We start from the raw sequence: 22,382 nt of genomic DNA, 5'->3' as shown, positions 1-22,382 counted from the left end.
AGGGTTTCTGACTGAAGGCAAATCATTTTACAAGTATTCACTCTCTAGTAACTCAGTTTGTCATGCTGTCTTTTCTCTTTGATGCTTGCATATTAAGAATATTTATTAAAAGAAAGAAAACCCCCTTGCTAAATCAAGCATATTCATTTTCTGAAATAATGAAATTAGAAACCAAATGCACAAAACAAACGATTATTAAGATCTTGTTTTAAAACAACAATGCTAAGGAAACCTAGAGTAAAACAGAATAGAGTTCGGTGAGATCCAGGTTGTAAAATGTCATAAATCATTCTTTTTGCTTTCTTTACTCTGTATCTCTTAAATAAGATGTCTCTAGGGAAATAAGACCCAAGAAGAAGGCTATAATTAGCTCCCATCCTATTCAATAGCCAGTTCACATTCCATGGTGCTTTTCCCAAATGTGTGACCAAAATGGCTAAACATATATTTTTTTAAAGACTACTTTTTAGAACAGTCTTAGGTTCATAGCATAAGCAGGAGGAAGGAATGGATTTTCTCATATGTCCTCTGCCCCCACACATGCACAGCCTCCACCATTATCAACATCTCCCTCCAGTGTGTTGCCTGTGTTACAGTTGAGAACCTTCATTGACAGATCATTATCACTCAAGAGTCCATAGTTTTCATTAGGGTTTGCTCTTATTGCTGTACATTCTATGGGTTTGGACAAATGTTTAACAACATGTAGCCAACACTGTCCTAAAGATCCTCTGTGCTCTGCCTATTCATCCATCCTTCACCAAAATACATTTTTTGTAAATTATCCAGTACTACAAGATGCACACCAACCAGCTTCCTGATGAGCATCTCACTGATACAACTTAAGAGCTGATTGACTTTGCTCAGTAAACAACTGTGTAATTTGCTTGTATGAAAAATCATAACTATTATAAATTAAATTATCAAGGTATCTTAACTAAGATTCTGCTTTTAATACAATTTAGGGACATAACGATACAACAGTAAATTTTTCTACTTGACTTAAACTAATAAATTGTGAGACAAGGAATACCTTATAATGAGAGTGAAAGTATTACATCCCTAAGCATTTTTGTAACGGCTATATTAATGAATATCTCATAATTCCAAGATCTGGGTCTACTTTTTTGCCTATGGGTCAAATTTCTCACTTTTTGGTGTGTCATATAATCTTTGATTGTAGGCCAGACAGTTTGTATAAAAGAACAGTAGAGTCTGAATTCAAGAATATTTTCCTCAAGAAATGGACATACCCACTCCTTTTTTTGACAGGCTGCTGGAGAGTTGGAGCTGTAGTTAATAAGTTGGTTCTAGCCTTTGCTACAGTTTTAGTTTAAATCAATTGCCACAGGCTTCAAATACTTTGAGAGAGATCAGTTTTCCTTCATCTAGAAATAAAGCTGAGCCATGATGAGATTCTAGCATCCTCCCTCAGCTTCAAAGCTGATCCACCAGCTTTAGGAAATACAGGAGATCTCTCCCAGCTTTACAGCCTCTTGGGTGGGAGAGAGAAGTCTCTTTGCTCTCACCCACTACTTTATGTACCTAAGAAGACAACTTTCAGCTCTAATACCCATTCCTCAGCCTAGTCTTTGAAGGGCCATTGCCCTAGACTGTGAAGACCCAGAATTCCCTACAGAGAATCAGTTTGGGAAGGGGCTCTTATATTCTTTTGTAAGTGAAAGCCTAGAGTACTCAGTTTTTCTGCCTGAACTCCTCCCCATCCCCACACCCCTCACCAGAAACACACCCCACATACCACCATTCTGATGTATTGAGGATTTCATTTGAAGTATCTCTCAAGTCTCCTTCTCTGATCTACTGCTTCACCCAGTGAAAACACTTGAGTAAGAGTAGGTGGGTAGATAGTGCTTCGCTCTGTGGGTTAGGCTCCTCTAGATTCTAATCTTTCACATCGGCCTACACCTGATGCTACAAATCTCTTAAAAACTTTTGAGGATTGATCTGCTCATACAGTTCCACCGAGGATGAAAGTAATCATGGGTGTATTTTTTCCTGTAAAAGGCCTGTCACTTTCTGGATGTAGGTTCATTTAGGTTTACTTCTGTCCTTAGCTGTCTGACGAGGTTTCTAAAAACTACTATTTTGTAGCTTATTTTGGTTGTTAGGAAGAAATGATGGTCTCTTGTGACTTTCCATATCCAACCTGGATATAAATTTCATATGCTTTTCATTAAGGCCAGTAATTTATTTAACACTAGTCATCATTTTACTTTCCTTTATTTATAAAGCAGGAAAACATAAAAACACCTTTTATGGTTATTCACTAAGAAGTCCATCAAAAAGACCACTAATTTGTCAAAAGCTACAGATTTGATTTTGACTACCATTTTCTATGACAGTCAATTACTACACAGTTAAAGGCTACATTCCTCAGAAAATAATTTAACAGGTTAAAGGCCAAATGTCTCAAAAGTTTGATGTGTTATTTTGTGGGGTTTTGTTTTGTTTTGTTTTGTTTTCCTTTATTGATGAGTTTCAGGGGATAGAGAGGATAAGTTTTACGGGTTTTGTATTTGTTGCAGAGGACCTCACAAGGACACAATAAAGACTACTAAGTACATATTTCATTTCTGAAAATGTTTTAAGTTTCCAACTTTATCTAAAAAGTTCCTGAATGGTTTTAATGTTTAGTATTCTTGTACTGCACATGCATCAATAATACTCTTATCAGAGCTCCTTTTGTTACTGCAACTAGTAACTGGGAACATTTGGAGTTTCAAGTCCTCAGTCAAGATTTTATTTATTAGAATGGAATCAGAAACTAAGAACCTAAACGAAAATCCTAAGATTTAATAAAAATATAGAAAAATTAAAATTTTTAAATAAAGAAATATGGTGGTTATAATATTGTACTTCTTTTATCAGCTAATAAAATCCAACCAGGAGATGCATTTTAGAAAGAAGTCAGTCAGATTCTAAGTGCTTGTCCCATCCTCAGCCTCTCTGAGAGAAACTGTCACACTGTAGGACATCAGTACATCCTGCCTGAGAATGAAGTCAATACAACAGAAGGTAGAGCTGCGAAATGAAAACAAATCCTTGACGACATGGTTTGAACTTCTGTGTATATCCAGCTACATGACTGGGTAAACTCTTTTTTGTTTTAACTAATCCAACTTGGGTAACTATTGTATAGAACTAATATAGTAGGCTTTCCTGGAATATGAATTACTAATTAAAGATTTTCAATAAGCAACTTCAAATGTCACAATGATCACTAACAAAACAATATATTAACTTACATTTTTAGGTTTTAGACACATTTAATTTTAATAGGAAAAGAAATTTTTTGATATTGATATATATTAATGTAGATTAAACATTCTTTATAAACTAAACACATATGTTGTGATAATTATTCTCACTTATTCCCATTAATTTAACAGTTTCAGCACATAACAAATAAAACAACTGCTCAAAAGTATGGAAAAACCCTAGTTTAAATGGCCATTAATAGATGTCATAGTACAAAAGCTTCTGTAGTCCCACAGATTTTAGAAATGCACAGTTAAACAAATTTAAACAGATTCATTAATGCAATATGTCTCAGAGTCTTAATAATGTATTACTACTTGCATCTTTTGGGAGAGAAAATATTCTGCAAAATACACCTCAGAAGGTGCTGTCACAAAGCTTTCAATCTGTAGGGGTGGAAGGGGAAACATTTTTGTCCACTCTACATCAGTCATGGCTTTGTCTTGGACACTATCATCACATGGAATAGCTCTAAATTCAAGCTCCCCTCTTTCTGGCCACAGTCTCCTATCCCATCAGTTTGCTTTCAACCAGTTCTGCTGTAACCATTTTTCAATCTCACTGGAACTCTTAAGTCTTGTAGTCTCCCACTTTCTCCCAATCAATCATCTTCTCTTCTCTTCTCTCTTTATCTAACTTAGATGCCATGCTACATCATTTTCAATGATACTCTTGCCAATATTCTAAATTCCCTTGCTACCCTGTCTCTTAGGTGCTCCCTTGTGGCAAAATTCAACCCTGGATGGATCCAACTATCTGCTCTGAGTTCACACCCAAGCAACTAAACACTGTTACTGAGTATCACATGATTACTAACTTCAAATGGGCCCTAAATATCTGGCCAACTCATTTCTTATTTTCCACTGTCACTGTCAACCATTTCAAACTTTTCTTACTTTTCTACGTCTAAAACAACCTTTTTCCATACCTTCTAGCTTCTTTAGAATTAACAAAGGTAGGAACCTCTTCATTTTGTTTTTTCAAAGCTATAAACTTCTCTACCTATTATAATCTCCTTCCTTTTTTTGAAACATGAGGCAGATAACTCCCATTTTAGGATTACCACTCTACTTAACTTTGGATCTCATTGCTTCCTGACCTCCTAAGAACCTTACACCTTACAAGAACCTAATGGATCTCTGAGGTACTGTCAACCATCCCTTCTCAAATGGTTCTTTCCCATCAGCCCTTCAGTTTTTACGTGTGTGTGTGTGTGTGTGTGTGTGTGTGTGTGTGTGTGTGTGTGTGAGAAAGGGGAAAAAAAGGAGGGAAGAGAGTAGGAAATAAAGGAAGGAAAGAGCAGAAGAAAGAGAAGGATGAACCTCTCCCTTCACCACATATTCTGTTCCAGCTACTGCTTGCCCTTTATAAAAAAAAAATTCCTAAAAGAGTTATATATGCTCACTGTCTCCATTTTCTCTACTCCCACTCATTCCTCAATCTGCTCTTATTTGGCTGTCACCCTATAACTACACCAAAGCAGATGGTCTTAGGAAACCAACAGACTCCATTTCACCAATCTAACAGACACATTTTCCACTTCTCTTACTTGACGTCTCAACACAATTCCACTCTTTTGACCATGTATGCCTACATGAAACATTTATTCCCCTACCACACTATCCTCCAACCTCTCAGACTACACATTCTCAGTTTCTTCAGCAGGCTCACCCTCCTCTACCAGGTCATTAAATGGTAATGTGATTCTAGGCTCTCCTGATTCCAGGTTTCTTCTTTTCTCACTCTGTACTTTCTCCCTAGGTAATCTCTTTTATGTCTCAACTTCAATTACCACCTGAACCAAGTCTACTCACAAATTTAAATCTGCAACTTAAACTTTTTTCATTGAGCTCCAAACTGGAATGTTGAAACATCCGTGTGACTTCTATTTAGATGTCACAAAAGGTAGATAAAAGTCAACATATTACTGAACTCATAATTCCCAAAGCTGGCCTTTTATCAGTTTCCCATTTCAATGAATGGTACTACTACCTCTGTTATACAAGCCAGATATCTAGAGGCCCAAGCACACACTCACAATATAATCTAAGCTACAAGAAGGCAGGGGGATTTATTGGTTTCTTAACTCAAATTATTAAAATATTAAAATAAATGCTACATATTAATGATGAAGTTAAGCAAGACAGGAGCTATTAGACTTCATTTAAATAGTAAATAAAAGGGAATATATTTACTTGAACTATTGTTTTGTGCTAAGAAACCTTAAATGACACATAAGAAAAAAATGAAATTAAAGTACTCAAATTTAACCCAAGTCATTCCAATTATAGGTAATCTTTTTAACTCAGACTGATTTTAAGAATCTGTAGTTATCCCTATTTAAATAGTAGGAAATTCTCAAAAACAACAGAGGAATACTATCTTGGGAGTTAAAAGATATTTTCCTCTGCATTTTTCAAAAAGATTTATTTTTCTGATTATTTTAATTTGAAAACTAGTTTGCTGTACTTATAAATAGCTAAAAGTGTTAATACAGAGAATATTTAACTTCTTAATAAAACAAGTTCAAGAAAGGCCTAGTACATACCTAGAAATAAAAATGTATTATTTAATCCCGACATTACCAATTACCAAATCTTATAAATAACACCTCTAGGGCTTAATTTTTATCAATATGAATGTAAGTTAGAAATCTTAGGACCAGGTCTCTATTTCTATGTAATAGGCTCTAGTCTGCTTGAATTAATAAAGTACCCATGAGAATTGTTGTACACTGGGTATTTTCAGAAGTTCATTAACTATTACGTCAACAGGCAATAAGCATAGGAGAATCAATATGAAATAAACAACATAATAAACCACTGGCCTAAAGCAGCCATTGTGTAACTCCAAACATCAGACTTATAACCATGAAGATATCTGATTAAGAGTCATCATCCAAACTACAATTATTCATCTAAAAATTAAGAATGCGTAATCACCAAATTCCAAATAGTGTGAGCCAGGACTGTGAGCCCTAGAAATACTAAGTGATTTGCTGAACATCATGTGGTCAAGCAGCCGAAATTTAAATTCAGCTTTAATATAAACTTTTTGCTATTAATCATTATGCTATGTTGACTGCCTTGAATAGTTCTTGCAAGACACAGACCTCATATTTCCCAAGGACTCTTTCCCAAACCACTCAAAAAGTAATGCTGTTTGAAGTCTGCTCAATAAATGTATATTTAATTGCTCCAATAATGTAATAAACAGAGGACTTTCTGGTCTCATAATACAGACGTAAACACTTGATTCAGAATCTATGCTCTAGGCCTGGCTTTGACTCTAACTCAGAGTTGGACCATAAACAAAGTATCTGTGCTTCTGGCAAAAGAAAAATATTTTATAGTATCTTCCAGTCCCGAAATATTATGACTCACAGAGAAGTACTCAAAAAATTACTTGAACAAAAGCGCAGAAGAACCAACTTCTCTCAAGTTAAAGATTTCACCCACAACCAAAGTTTTAATTTTTGAGAACTTTCTTGATAATTAAACAGAAGATAGACACAAACTGTCGGTGGGTTGGATGGTGACTACCACCTCCCCGCACCCCACTCAGAAGATATTTCCACTAAGAACCTATGAATGTAACCTTATTTGGAAAAGCAAGTTTTGCAGATTTAATTAAGTCAAGGGTCTCAACATGAGATCAAACAGGATTATCCAGGAACCCTAAATCCAATGACAAGTTTCCTCCTAAGAAGATTTAGAAGAGGAAGAAACACAGAAGGTGATGTGAAGAAGGAGACAGATTAGAGTGATGTGTTTATGAACCAAGGAATGATAGGATCTCCAGCAGCCACAAGAAGCTAGGATAGAGGCAGGGAACAATTCTCATTCAGAGACTCCTGAAGGAATCAACCCTGGCAAAACCTTGACTTTGGACTTCTGGCCTCCGGAACTGTGAAAGAAGAAATTTCTGTTGTTTTCAGCCACCAAATTTGTGGTAATTTTTTATGGAGGTCCTAGACAACTAATATATAGCTGAGAAAGAATCACTGCATATTTACCTTATAAGCAGCAGCTACCTTAAATGTCTAAGAAAAGAAAATTCACCCCTATATGTAATATATTAATCAGGAAAATGGGTTAAGAATTGCATGATTCGCATAGATTCTACGCAATAAAAATGTGCATATATGCTTTTTGCTTTTTTTCCAATCCTGTTCCTTCTGTAGATATATGCATTTGTTAATCTTTCATTTCCCATCCAGTTTTTAGAACATTATCTCTAACTAAAGCGACACCTTGCCCCAAAATCCACTGTCAGAAATATAGCTGTAGTCCCAAAGATATTTTTTCTCAGCAAGAGCCTAAAGCCCTGATAATTCCAGGAAACTGTACAGCAACATTTACAGCTCAGCAGTAGCAAGGTCACTGGATGATCTCCCTCTGGCTATTCACCCACCTACAGTGCAGTAGCTGGAAAACTAGTTAACTTTTTATTTGCTTCGCTAGCATCTCTTTTCACAGTAATTAGCACATGTGGTTTGAAGTTTCTTCTCATATTTTGGAGTCCAATATAGTTGTTGATTAGATATCAGCAAAGAAAGAATTTTAAAAAGCAACGAACTCCCAAGACAAAAATAAGTTGGTCAATATACGTTTATGTAAACAGGGCATTACTAAAAAGATTAACATTAAAAATAAGTGTGAAAATTACTGGGCCATATTTTTTATTCTATCACGTTTTTTACAATGCTGTCATATAATGAAATGGTCTTAATCAGTGGTAGAAGGAACCTTCTGTGTTAAAGATTTTCTATTTCAGCTTTTTCACTTCATAATACATGAGAAAATGAAGGTCAGAGGGGGTGAAATGACTTGCACTAAGGCACAGAAAAGATAACAAAGTAACTCTTTGCTTACTCTCTTTGTAGTAAGCCAGGTTGCCTAGATTACATACAGAAAGCCAAGCAAACGCTGGGCATCAGTCATTCATTCAAAACCAAGACAAGGATGCCCTGTCTCACCACTCCTATTCAACACAGTATTGAAAGTTCTCGCCAGGGCAATCAGGCAAGAGAAAGAAATAAAGGGTATTCAAACAGGAAGAGAGGAAGTCAAATTTTAGAAAATGCCATCATCTCAGCCAAAATCTCCTTAAGCTGATAAAGAACTTCAGCAGTCTCAGGATACAAAATCAGTGTACAAAAATCACAAGCATTCCTATACACCAATAATAGACAAACAGCCAAATAATAAGTGAACTCCCATTCAAAACTGCTACAAAGAGAATAAAATACCTAGGAATACAACTTACAAGGGATGCAAAGGACCTCTTCAAGGAGAACTACAAACCACTGCTCAAGGAAATCAGAGAGGACACAAATGGAAAAAAATTCCATGCTCATGGATAGGAAGAATCAATATCGTAAAAATGTTCATACTGCCCAAAGTAATTTATAGATTCAGTGCTTCAATGCTATCCCCATCAAGTTACCATTGACTTTCTTCATAGAATTAGAAAAAAAACTACTTTAAATTTCATATGGAACCAAAAATGAGCCTATACAGCCAAGATAATCCTAAGCAAAAAGAATAAAGCTGGAAGCATCATGCTACCTGACTTCAACCTATACTACAAAGCTACAGTAACCAAAACAGCATGGTACTGGTACCAAAACACATATATAGACCAATGAAACAGAACAGAGGCCTCAGAAATAACTCCACACATCTACAACCATCTAATCTTTGACAAATCTGACAAAAACAAGCAATAGGGAAAGGATTCCCTATTTAATAAACAGTGTTGGGAAAACTGGCTAGCCATATGCAGAAAACTAAAACTGGACCCCTTCCTCACACCTTATAAAAAAATTAACTCAAGATAGATTAAAGACTTAAACATAAGACCTAAAATCATAAAAACTCTAGAAGAAAACCTAGGCAATACCATTCAGGACATAGGCATGGGCAAACACTTCATGACTAAGACACCAAAAGCAATGGCAACAAAAGCCAAAATTGACAAATGGGATCTAAATAAACTAAGCAGCTTTTGCACAGCAAAAGAAAGTATCATCAGAGTGAACAGGCAACCTACAAAATGGGAGAAAATTTTTGCAATCTATCCATCTGACAAAGGGCTAATATCCAGAATCTACAAGGAACTTAAACAAATTTACAAGAAAAGAACAACCCCAGGGCTAATATCCAGAATCTACAAGGAACTTAAACAAATTTACAAGAAAAAAACAAACAACCCCATCAAAAAAAAAAAAGTGGGCAAAGGATATGAACAGGCACTTCTCAAAAGAAAACACTTATGTAGCCAACAAACATACAAAAAAAAGCTCATCATCACTGGTCATTAAAGAAATGCAAATCAAAACCACAATGAGATACCATCTCATGCCAGCTAGAACGGTGATCATTAAAAAGTCAGGAAACAACAGATGCTGGAGAGGATGTAGAGAAACAGGAACACGTTTCTCCACTGTTGGTGGGAGTGTAAATTAGTTCACCTATTGTGGAAGACAATGTGGCAATTCCTCAAGGATCTAGAACTAGAAATACCATTTGACCCAGCCATCCCATTACTGGCTATATACCCAAAGGATTATAAATCATTCTACTATAAAGACACATGCAAATGTATGTTTACTGCAGCACTATTCACAATAGCAAAGACTTGGAACCAACCCAAATGTCCATCAGTGATAGGCTGGATAAAGAAAATGTGGCACATGCACACCATGGAATACTATGCTGCCATAAAAAAGATGAGTTCATGTCTTTTGCAGGAACATGGATGAAGCGGGAAACCATCATTCTCAGCAAACTAACACAGGAACAGAAAACCAAACACCACATGTTCTCACTCATAAGTGGGAGTTGAACAATGAGAACACATGGACACAGGGAGAGGAATATCACACACCAGGGCCTGTCAGGGGGTAGGGGGCTAGGGGAGGGATAGCATTAGGAGAAATACCTAATGTAGATGATGGGTTGATGGGTGCAGCAAACCACCATGGCATGTGTATACCTATGTACAAACCTGCACATTCTGCACATGTATCCCAGAACTTTAATAAAAAAAAATGTAACCAGTGATATAACCAAGTATAATTTTAAAAAATGAAACACACACACACACACAAAATTTAAGATATTGGAAGGATGGAGGGCCTCTACCTCCTATATTTGAACAATTACCACATTCAAATTGACAATATTATATATAAAACTTGGTTAATTTATACCTAAGAATTATGCACTATTTTTTTTCCCGAGATGGAGTTTCATTCTTGTCGCCTAGGGTGAAGTGCAATGGTGCATTCTTGGCTCACTGCAACCTCTGCCTCCCAGGTTCAAGCGTTTCTCCTGCTTCAGCCTCCCAAGTAGCTGGGATTACAGGTCCCCGCCACCATGCCTAGCTATATTTCTATTTTTAGTAGAGAGGGGGTTTCACCATGTTGGCCAGGCTGGTCTCGAACTCCTGACTTCAGGCATGCACTATTTTTAATACCACATTTCAAGAAAAGAGCCATTTTTGGCCTGGAATGATAAGAGAATTTAGACATGAATGAAAACTATGCAATATTAATGACATAAAATGATCACAACCTTTTTTCATTAAAGATAAAACACTAAGAGGAGAGGCCCTTGAATATAAACACAGGAAAGTTTGGATCTACATTTCAGAAATGCTTCGTTCAGTAACATAAATTTATTAAATCTCAGTGTAGCTCAGTGAGACACCAGATTTTTTTTTTATTGTAAAATACACGGAAAAAAAATACATGGAAAAAACAGAGTAACAATCACTATTGCTGAAGTTTTAAGGGCTACCTAAAAGATAATAGTCACAATATACCATTTGAAGTCTCTGTTGAAAAGAGAATACTAACCTGCTTAGAAAAGGTCTCAAACACTGACAGTAGCACTAACTATAAGCCAAGCACCATCGCCCATTTTAATCTTCTATGAACACTATATAGCAGGTCCTGTTATTATCCTCATTTTATAGATTAGAAAGCCAAAGCCTAGAGTGGTTAAATAACTTTTCCAAAGATAATAATAAAAAGTTCTTACTCAGAATAAGAATTCTTATAATCAAATCTATAATGTAATTTAAGTCAAATCGTTTTCTTCCTTCCCTACACTGATAGGCGAGCAACAAAATTATTCATAGAACTAATGGGTTGGGCCAGGGGCGTTGGCTCACGCCTGTGATCTCAACACTTTGGGAGGCCGAGGCAGGTGGATCACTTGAGGTTAGGAGTTCGAGACCAGCCTGGGCAACATGGTGAAACCCTGTCTCTACTAAAAATACAAAAATCAGTAGAGTGTACTGTTGCTCACCTGTACTCCCAGCTACTCAGAAAGCTAAGGCAGGAGAATTGTTTGAACTCAGGAGACAGAGGTTGCAGTGAACCTAGATGGCACAACCAGCCTGGGAGACAGAGCAAGACCCTGTCTCAAAAAGGAAGGAGAGGGAAGGAAAAAAGGAGGGGAGAGGAGGAGGGGAGGGCAGAGGAGGGGAGGAGAAGGGGCAGGAAGGGGAGGGGAGGGGAGGAGAAGGGGCAGGAAGGGGAGGGGAGGGGAGAAGAGGGGGAGAGGAGAAGAGGGAAAAGGGAGGGGAGGAGAAGGGGAGGGTAAGAAAAGGGGAAGGGGGAGGAAACGGGGAGGGGAGGGGAGGAAAAAAGAAGGGGAGAGGTGGAGGAGAAGGGGAGGGGAGGGGAGGAAAGGAGAGGGGAAGAGAGGGGAGGGGAAGGGAGGTGAGGAGAAGGGGCGGGAAAGGGAGGGGAGGGGAGGGAAAGGAGAGGGGAGGGGAGGGGAGAAAAGGGGGAAGGGAGGAGAGGCAGAGGGGAGGGGAGGAGAGGGGAGAGGAAGAAAAGAAGAGGAAAAGGGGTGGAAAAGGGGAGGGGAGGGGAGGAGAGGAGAAGGGGAAGGGAGAAGGGGAGGGGAAGGGAAGGGAGGGGAGGAGAAGGGGAGGGGAAGAAAAGGGGAAAACGGGAGGGGAAGGGAGGAAAAAAGGAGGGGAGATGGGGAGGAGAAGGGGAGGGGAGGGAAAAGAGGGGAAGAGGGGAGGAGAAGGGGTGGGAAAGGGAGGGGAAGAGAGAAAAAGGGGAGGGGCGAAGAAGGGAGGAGAGGGGGAGGGGAGGGCAGAAGAGGAGGGGAAGAGAGGGGAGGAGAGGGGAGGGGCAGGGAGGGGAGGAAAAGGGGAGGGGAGGGGAAGGGAAGAGGAGGGGAGGAGAAGGGGAGGGGAGGACAAGAGAAGGGGAGGGGAGGGGAGGAGAAGGGGAGGGGAGGACAGGAGAAGGGGAGGGGAGGAGAAGGGAGGTGAGAGGAGGAGAGGAGAAGGGGAGGGGAGGAGAGGAGAAGGGGAGGGGAGGAGAGGAGAAGGGGAGGGGAAGAGAAGGGGAGGATAAGGGAAGGGATGGGAGGAGAAGGGGAGGGGAGGAAAAGAGGAGGGGAGAGGAGAGGAGGAGAGGGGGAGGGGAAGGGAGGGCAGAGGAAGGGGGGAGGGGAGGGGAAGAAGGGGAGAGGAGGGGGTAGGGGGGAGGGGAGGGGAGAAGAAAGAATTAATGGGTAGGGCCAGGCATGGAGGCTTATGCCTGTAATCCTTTTACTTTGCGAGGCCTGGGCAGGAAGACTGCTTGAAGCCAGGAGTTTGAGACCAGCCTGGGCAACAAAACATGACTCTGTCTCTACAAAACATTTTTTTAAGTTAAAAAATGTAAAAAAAAAAAAAAAAAAAAGACAAAAAGGGTACTAATGTGTTAATATCTGCAATTGCTTCACTGCTTAAGAATTATACATAGATTCAAAGTATCCATAAATTATCTTGAGGGTGTAAAGGTACAAAAACAAACAGCTAATTATTAGATATCTTAAAACTTTAGAAATTCACAATTTTTAAAACAATAACTTACCTTGGAACTAAAAGGCACTAATGAAATGCCTCATTCAGCCATATCTTTAAAAAGATTATCTTCAAAAACCAAATTATGTATTTGTGTCTTTTCAAACAGTTCAAAATGTACATGGTTTGACTTTCTCTTGATGACTCAAGGCTACGAGACTCTGCTTTGTAATTACTTCTATCTGTATTTTGTACCTTTTTCCCCTGATATTTTAAAGTATTTTTAACTTGGAGACAAGGACATATTTCTGGAACATTTTTTAATCAACGGGCCCTCTTATTCTGTTACTACTCCCCTCATTCACAGAAAACCTATCACTAGAGAGTTATTCATTTCTTGATAGCCAGACATTTTTAATGACTTCCTTTAGAAAAAAAAAAAAATCACCTCCTTCTTTGTAAGCCCAGTTCCTTATAAGGATCATGTACCTTATGCAAAGGAAAAGCCAACGTTGCTTTGGGTGAAATAAAGCAACAGATAAACCATATAACCAAGGATTTCTGTGATTCTAGTAAACAGTACCTTAGATGTCTAGATTCCAGCTAGCAACATCTGGTGAGATAGGAATTGACTTACAAGATGTAGCTTCATCTAATAAAGTATTTATACTTTGTTCTGGCACCACTTACAATGGATTAGCAGCAACACATTCTGGAACAGAGGAATCTATTTTTGTGTGCTTCTTTAATTAAAAAAAATTATTGGCAAAGAGAGACTTTAAGGCAGCCAACGCTTTTTTACTATCACAAACAAAGCAAACAGTCTGTTTTTACTAATTACTGCAGGATATATACCTTTATGACATTAGGAATATAGAAACATCTTACCCGCTGTGATTGAGTAAAAAGGCTAAAACCCATTTCATACTTTTCCTCTTTCCCAGTCCCCTCAGGGTTATTTACAGTCTATATCTGGGGGTAAATTTTTATCATATATTCAATGTTCTCATATCCCTACAGATATATTTATTCATCAAAATAAAGTTTATACAAAACATTTTTAAATCCATAGAAAAATATAATAAAAAGTAAACTATAAAGACTCCAAGGCTTATGTGGCTAAAATATTAGACACAGATTAAAGCATTCACCTATCATTATCCTTTTGATTTATTTTCTAACTTTGACCATACTTTCTACTGCTCCTCATTCTCTCTCACCCTCTTAAGAGCAAAAACAGTTCATATGTATATAGACTTTATATATATGTATATGTACATATATTAAACAGTTTATATACATATATGTATGCATGTATATGCTTTCAAGGGAGATGCTATATAAAAATTCTACCATTCATAGCTAGAATAAACCTTTTGCTAGAAATTAATTAGAAACTGAGCATCCAAAGCAGTACCTAAAACTAAACAATCAGAAAGGGCAATGTGAAATACAATTACCTTATTTTCTCTGAATATATTTAATAGCCATTAAAATCAATTCCTTACAATATTTATTTTATTCTTATTAAACAGTTGAGCCCTATAATACATTTCAAGAACTCACGAATTTATTTTCATAAATACTATTGTCACATCACCAAAAACTGAAATATATACATAGCTTTAAAATATTTTGTGATAAGATTGCCAATCGGCAGCAGTAAAAACTTCCTAAGAATTCCATCAGAAAGTATGGAGCTGGCAGGAGGGAAAGTACCAGGCCTTCAAAATATAGATATTTACAAAAGCAAGGTGTGATGGCCAGATTTTAAAATCCACTGTAACATCTAAATGATGCACTAGAATAATTCTACCTTCATAAACTTAGTGCCACAAGAAGCTCCTGCATTTGGGAGCAAGCACCTTCTAAAAAAGGAACAAACAAACTACAGCAATCAAACTAGCGGTACTGTGCTAAGTCATTTATCTATTTTTGTCAACATTTTACCTACTCTTTCAGTTAGGGTTGCTTTCAGCTACTGTGGCAGAAATATGTCTAAAATTAACCTAGATAAATAAGGTTTTATGTCTCTCATGAAATGAAATTCATAAGTAAAGTAAGCAGTCCAGAGTTGGTGCTAGTTACTCAACAGAAACAAGAAGAACCTAAGAGCCTTCTTCTGTCTTTCTTAGAAAAAGTCTCTTGACTTAAATTTGCTTATCAGCTACCATCCCTCAGTCAACACTATTTTTAGATCAATAAATGTAGAAACTAAATTTTAGGTGGGTCTTCCACGTGACTGCTAACGTCATCCCAAAATGACCAAAAGTAGAAAAAGAGACTAAACCAGAGAGCACATGCATTGATGAATAAGGAGGAATGAACAGAAGTTCCAAAGATTTCGACAATGAGCAGGGATAAAATGCAGTACAACCGAACTTCACAAGCCTTGAAAACACAAAGACTTTCACATTAGGGTAAAGGAATAATAAAGCCCACATTAAGAGCCACTTCTCAATGCTGAATTACATGGGATATGGGAGAATGAGCAATCTTCTGTTGAACAGGAAGTTTGCTTACCAGAATGAGCTTTCAAAGGCCAAATTTAAAAATTCTTACAAGATGGAAAAGTGTATTATAATAGGTGAGGGAAGTGAAATTCCAATAAAGAATGGATCTACCATACATAATACAATATCAATATGACACACTACTTGGAGGGAACAGATGACCCAGAAAAGCAGCTTGAGGGGCTATGGCTTACCAGAAAACTATGTCTAGACTAGTCTCATCTCCAGAGGAATGTCAGTTTCTGATAAAAGGACAACTTCTGCCTAAAATATACTCTCGTGAATCAGTATGTACCTTATGGTGGTAAGAATTCACTGGAAAAAAAATCATAAATAATACCAGAAAATAAAAACAAAAGATGTCAAGAACATCTGTATAAAACACAGAGGCTAAATAGTGACTCCATGAGAATACAAAGGCTTCCTATGATCAATTCAGGTATGTGTGACTGAATATGTATGTCTCCAAGTGAGTGTGGTAATATCTGACTGAGCAGACTGACAATGAGAAGTACTTAAAAGTATATTTTTAGGTTTATCAAGAGGTCTCATTATACTTAGGTCAGTATTAGTTAATAACCAAAGATAAATCATCAAGGCTATGGGTAGAAGTTCATAATTATGAGAGTTCAATTAAGTATGTACTTGTTGAATTGTTTTAAATTTTCAAGAGTCAGTGTGCATCCTTACATGTAATGCCTTCCTAAGGATGGTGGCTGATAGCCATCAAAGCAAAAATTCTTATTCTATTTACTCTGAACAGAATTTACATAAATGAGAAAAATAATAAAACTGTAATCTTTTCTACTTTACTTTGAAGATATGTAGTAGAACTACTATAAAAGAAAAAAGTTAATAAAATTTAAGAGGATTAAGAACTATTTAAAAAATAAGAAAAAGCACAAAACTGTTTTGAAAAGACAATGACAGTATGTATAAAAAAAACATAGAAAAATATTAAAGAAGGATAATAAAAGAATATATATCAGAGATTGAAGATTCTAATATAAAAGAAAAAAGTTAATAAAATTTAAGAGAATTAAGAACGATTTCAAAAATAAATAAAAAGCACAAAATTGTTTTGAAAAGACAATGACTGTGTATAAAAAAAGAAAAATATTAAAGAAGGATCATAAAAGAATGTATATCAGAGATTGAAGGGTAACAAGAAAGTGAGACTTTTTTAAAGTTAAAAAAATTTAAGTTATGCAAGTCACTAGCTAGCTATGTGAGTCATTAATTATCTCAGGCTTCAGAGACATTATTATATATAAAATGATAATTTGGAGAAGATGATCCCAATGGATTCAATATCCTCTAATATTTTTATAAATTTATAAACCAGATAAGCAAAACTTATACACACAAGTAATGGTCATTATATTTACAAACAGTACTTATCCAATAATATAAGACACATATTTGGAACACCATAACCCAAATACTGGATGTAGTAATATTAAAGCAAGAATCGTGTATGTATTTCAGCTATCTTCAAAATAAAGAAAATACATAAACTTTTTTGGCATTTACAATTCTTATTTGAAGACCAGAATTAGGTTTTCCTAATATAGTGAATCTGAAAAAAGAAAGCCTAAAAAAGAGAGGCATTAAATAAGGGACTCAAGAGAATGCAGGCAATTAAGTCGCAAAATGACATATAAATATAATTCTTCACCAACATAACAGATTTAAAATAGGGCTATATTCCTATTAGTAACAGAAATTATATTTTATACATTAAAAGAGTAAGGAATTAGTGTATTCCAAGTTCCTAAATTAAACCATAAACACTGATTACAAAATTAGCATTGAACTATACAGCTACATATCATAATGAAAAGCTTTACCAGTTATGGTCACCAACTATTAAATACCTATGTTCAAGAAAAACATTATTAGTTTCCTTTGGTGACAGACATTGAAAATAACAAGGCTAAATTGAGCTCACCAGCCAGAATAGAAACTGAAATTTGAAAAATAGAAATCTTAATATCATCTTTGTTGAATATTTGAGGAGAAACATGGCTCAGTTTAAAATCTGAGCCATGTTTCTCCTCAAATATTCAATAAAACTGCACTCTCTTTTACCTTCCATGTATTGAAATACTGGAAAGGACATATTTTTCTCAAAACTGAGAGGTGAATTAAGGAAACAAATGAAATAAAATACAAATGTGAAAAGAAGCCACTTTCATTTTTTTCAGTGGCTTTGGTTTAGCATCTGAGTGATAGCATTGTTCAAAAGAATTTTGTTTACCACCAGATTCAGAAGTCAAGAGAAATTATCCTTCCCATTTGAAGCAGCCGCATAAAATAGATGACCTGCTGGACTCTTAGATAATGTCTGGGCCCTGGGTAAAGTAGGCCTGTGGCAGAACTTCCCCTTACCTGATCTCTGTGGACTTCTGATGTGGAAGGCTCAGAGCTGAACATTAAAGCACATGTTTTACAGGATTGGGAGCCAAAACCAGACTCCAGCTGACCCTTACAATGAGGACATTTCATTTTCTGCTCCATCTCAAAATTTAGCTAAGAGATACTGACAGTGGGCCCAAGGAAGTCAATTTACCAACAAACCTTCCTGTGTGAGGCAAAAGCAAGATAGAAGAGAGGTGAAAATCTGGATCTCCTATTTCATACTATCTCCCCCTGTTGGCATGGAAGTATACTAGTCCGTTCTGGATTAAAGGAACAGATACAGCCAACAAATGTTGCGTTTTCGAGCAACAAAGAAAAAATCCTTGTACATTAAGTAAAGAAACACTATCTAAGAAATAAATCTCTGTTCTACTTGATTTTTTTTTTTTTTTTGAGACAGAGTTTCGCTCTTGTCGCCCAGGCTGGAGTGCAATGGCATGCTCTTGACTCTCTGCAACCTCTGCTTCCCGGGTTCAAGTGATTATCCTGCCTCAGTCTCCTGAGTAACTGGGATTACAGGTGCCCACCACCGTGCCTGGCTAAATTTTTTTGTATTTTTAGTAGAGACGGGGTTTTACCATGTTGGCCAGGCTAGTCTCGAACTCCTGACCTCAGGTGATCCGCCCGCCTCGGCCTCCCAAAGTGCTGGGATTACAGGTGTGAGCTACTGCACCTGGCCTTTGATTTTTTTAATTAGATAAATAAAATACCTGATTTTATTCCTAAGAAACATATAGAAGTCTTCTTATTTTAGGTTTTGGATCTCAAGGTCTCTGAGAATATACCTCACTTTCAAGCACTTCTTGAAACAAAACCTTGCAGATAGCTGTGCTACAAAGCTTTTCTTAATCCAATGTGTTTTAATTTTTTTTATTTTTTATTGAGGTATAACTCTCCAATACTTTATAATTCTTCATTCAAAGGAAAAGAATATAAATTATGTGCAAATGATCTCTAAGGTCTCAACAGAAGTAAAAATTTTAAATTTCCTTGCCACAAAAACGTACTACACTTAACACAAAATGAAGTGTCAGGGCTAGAGAGGAAGTAGAGTGGGATACTCAAAACCATAAATGTTTAATCGGAAAGTAAGGCTCCACTTTTGATAACCTATTCTATAATGATTTGTTAATTGCTTTATAAATCCCTGCTTTATTCATTCATTTTTTTAAACAAAGATACAACTACTAGATGCCTGGTATCATATTCAGGCATTGTACAGAACATTCTTTCTAAGGGACCAAAGTTCAAGAAACTTTATGAAACCAAATAAGAAAAATAGAAAAGAGCAAGAGAGTCAAAAGTCTTACTCCGTAAAACTTTCCTGGGTCACAATTCTGACATAAACATCTCCTTCTTTAAAGTCTTTGGCTCCCTTTATAATTAGATGCAATCAAAAAATTTTTTTTTAATTTTCTTGCCTTGTTGCATAATTTCCTCTAGTTTTCTTTTTTGGATACTCACTTTTTAAATTTTATTGTCTGCAACAACCATTCTCTATATCACGTCCATCAAAATAAATCTCATTTTGTACACTGAGAATAATTTTATAAAATTTTATATTTAATAAACAATAAAAGACAATATAGGGTAAAGAATTTCTTAGGAGAAAGCATTTTCTTGGCATTTTAGATGGATTATCTCATTTAACTCCCCACATTAACCCTATGAAATAGTTTCTGTTACAAACCCTAGTTTACAGATGAGAAAACTGAGGTACAGAAAGTTTAACTTGCCCAAAGTTATATAGCCAAAAAATAGCTGATGCCACATATTCAAATCAAAGGACTTTGGATCCAGAAACTATGCAACTTTGTTCCAGAAACTATGCAATTAACTATTATACTGTTTCTTAGATTAAGTCACTGCTCTATTTCACCAAAGGTATTATTTTGCCAAAAAAGAGTCTCCAAAGATACATTAACAATTTATTAATTTTGTTTTTCTACTTAAGTGTTGATATATTCAGTAAACAATGCTTATAGTTTCCCAATATTCACTCCCTGCACTCATTTTTCCCTAACTGTAACCATAATTTGAATTTTATACCAGAATAAGTTTATATTTTCATTAAAATAAAATTATATTTTCCTATATTTTATTCCCTGATTGGTTTCACTTATTTATTTTTTAAATATTCATTAAGCATTCATTAGGTGCCAGGCACTTACCCAGGCTCATAAAATCATAAAACATTAAATCTGGAAGCAATTTTCAACATTAAATGAGTTGAAATCAGTGCTTACAGTCAAAGAATATAAAATCTTAAGATGCTGGATTTGTTACTTGTTCTAGCACAGAGAGAAGCTAATTTTGGTGTTTCTTTGTTCATCATCTGTACTCACTGGTTTTGCTCTTCACAACTAGAAAACTTTAATGTCATCTAGATACCTCACTAGGAAGACCCTCCTCTTTCAGATCATTTATAAAGACAATAATCACAACAGATGTTGTACTAATTCCCTAGGGCTGCTGTAACACAGTACCAGAAATGAGGTGACTTATAACAACAGAAACTTACTCTCCTACAGTTCTGGAGGCCAGAAGTCTGAAATCAAGGTGTTAGCCAAGGCCATGCTCCCTCCAAAATTTCTAGGGGATAACCCTTCCTTACTTCCTATAGCTTCTGGTAGCCCCAGGCATTCCTTTGCTTGTGATAGCATAATTCCAATATCTGCCTCTGTCTTCGCATGGCTGTCTTCCCTGTATGTCAGCCTCTCTTCTCTTCTTATAAGGGCACCAGTCACACTGGATTAGAGCTCACCCTAACAACTTCATATTAACTTTTTTACAACTACAGACCCTATTTCCAAAGTTGGTCACATACACAGGTATTGAGTATTACAACTTAAAGATATCTTTTGGGGGCACATAATTCAAACCATAACAGATGTGATCATCAATTGCTGGGGCACTCTCTTTATACTTTTCTAGTCAAATAAACATCTATTCCTACTGTTTGATTTCTGATTTTAAACCTGTTGTTGGGCCATTCTAAAAGCCTATTTCCCATTTCAGCAGTGACTTAACATTTAGTAACCTTTGGTAAAAAACATTGTCAATGTCTTTTCTAAAATCTAAGTAGCTTATTTTATATACCCTATTACCTTCATAAAAAAAGACTCTAAGAATAATCGGTCAGGTATGATTTCTTCCACTGAAATGTTCCCCATCCCCTAGGAGATTATTTTACATAAATATTTGATAACTCTACTTGTTGATACGAGTTCTAAGAGCTTGTCCAATATTCAAAAAATATTTACTTAGCCTCCCCTACATAGCAAGCACTGTACAAGGCAGAGGAAATAGTAGTAAACATAATGAAAGTGCCTACCTTCTGAGAGCTACAGTTTGAGGAACAAGCAGGGATTATAGAAGACAGATAATAAAAACATACATACATACATACATACATACATACCATAATCAAATGAGTTCATACATACCAAAGTACATATATTAGTATTTAATGCATGGAGATATTTAGAACTAACCTACCACAGAGTAAATTCTAACCAACAAAATAGTAATAATTGTAGTAATAGTAGAAATAGTGAAGATACTAAAGTAAGTGCTTTGCAAGAAAAGGAAAAAGGCAATAGGATAAATAATGATGACAGGGGTCAGATAGGGCCTATTACAGCTGAAGTAGTCAGAGATCTCTCAAAGAAGTATCATTTGACCTGAAATTATCAAAAGAAGGCAGTTGGTCATATGAAGATCTGGGGAATAAGTATTAAAAAGAGATGAAACATAAAGTCCCAGAGATAAGAAGACACTTAGTGTACCCAAAAGACAGTAAGACCTCAATGGCTGGAGTGTGATGGATGAGGACTGGTAGGAAATAATGAGGGGAAGCAGGCAGGGATGAGATTATGTAATTGAGTTCATGGTGAGGATTAGAATTTCATTCTGGTCATATAGGAATACCAACGGAGGGTCATAAGCAGGAGAAATATAAAATCTCATTTATACATTAAGATAACTCAAGTTATTATACAGAAAATAAAATTTACAAAGGGCAAGGGAACAAACAGGTAAACTGGCTGAAGTAGTTCAGACCTTAATTTATGGTGAATTTACCAGGATGATCACAATGGAAATGTTATCAAGAGGTCAGATTTGGAATATATTTTGGAGGTAATATCAAGACAACTTGCTAACAGGATTTGGAAAAAAGTGAACACAAGGGTGATTCCCAAGATTTTGACTTAAGCAATTGACTGAAAATACCCTTTACTAAGAAGGCTGTGGGAATGGCAGATTTGAGGGTTTTGACAAGTTAAATTTAAGATTATCAGTGTAATTACTTTATCGTATGAAGTGACCAAATTCGAAGACAATCTT

The 22,382-nt window shown here is 36.3% G+C and overlaps 1 protein-coding gene across 45 annotated transcripts in view; it reads right to left on the bottom strand.

Moving 5' to 3' along the window:
• Nucleotides 1-22,382, bottom strand: part of FER (FER tyrosine kinase) — a 439,457-nt gene that overhangs the window by 243,984 nt on the left and 173,091 nt on the right. The window contains exon 1 of one of the 45 annotated variants that reach the window (XM_016953595.4): nt 18,006-18,222. The exons of the other annotated variants lie outside the window; for them this stretch is intronic. Coding sequence (XP_016809084.1) covers nt 18,006-18,134 — 129 coding nt within the window. The 5' untranslated portion in view covers nt 18,135-18,222. Of the gene's footprint in view, nt 1-18,005; nt 18,223-22,382 lie in introns of those variants that run through there. 45 annotated transcript variants of the gene reach the window in all.

The sequence above is a fragment of the Pan troglodytes genome, chromosome 4, assembly GCF_028858775.2.
Source record: "Pan troglodytes isolate AG18354 chromosome 4, NHGRI_mPanTro3-v2.0_pri, whole genome shotgun sequence".
Classification (NCBI taxonomy): domain Eukaryota; kingdom Metazoa; phylum Chordata; class Mammalia; order Primates; family Hominidae; genus Pan; species Pan troglodytes.
The sequence above is the reverse complement of the archived record's forward strand: the minus strand, read 5'-3'. Positions and strand labels throughout refer to the sequence as shown.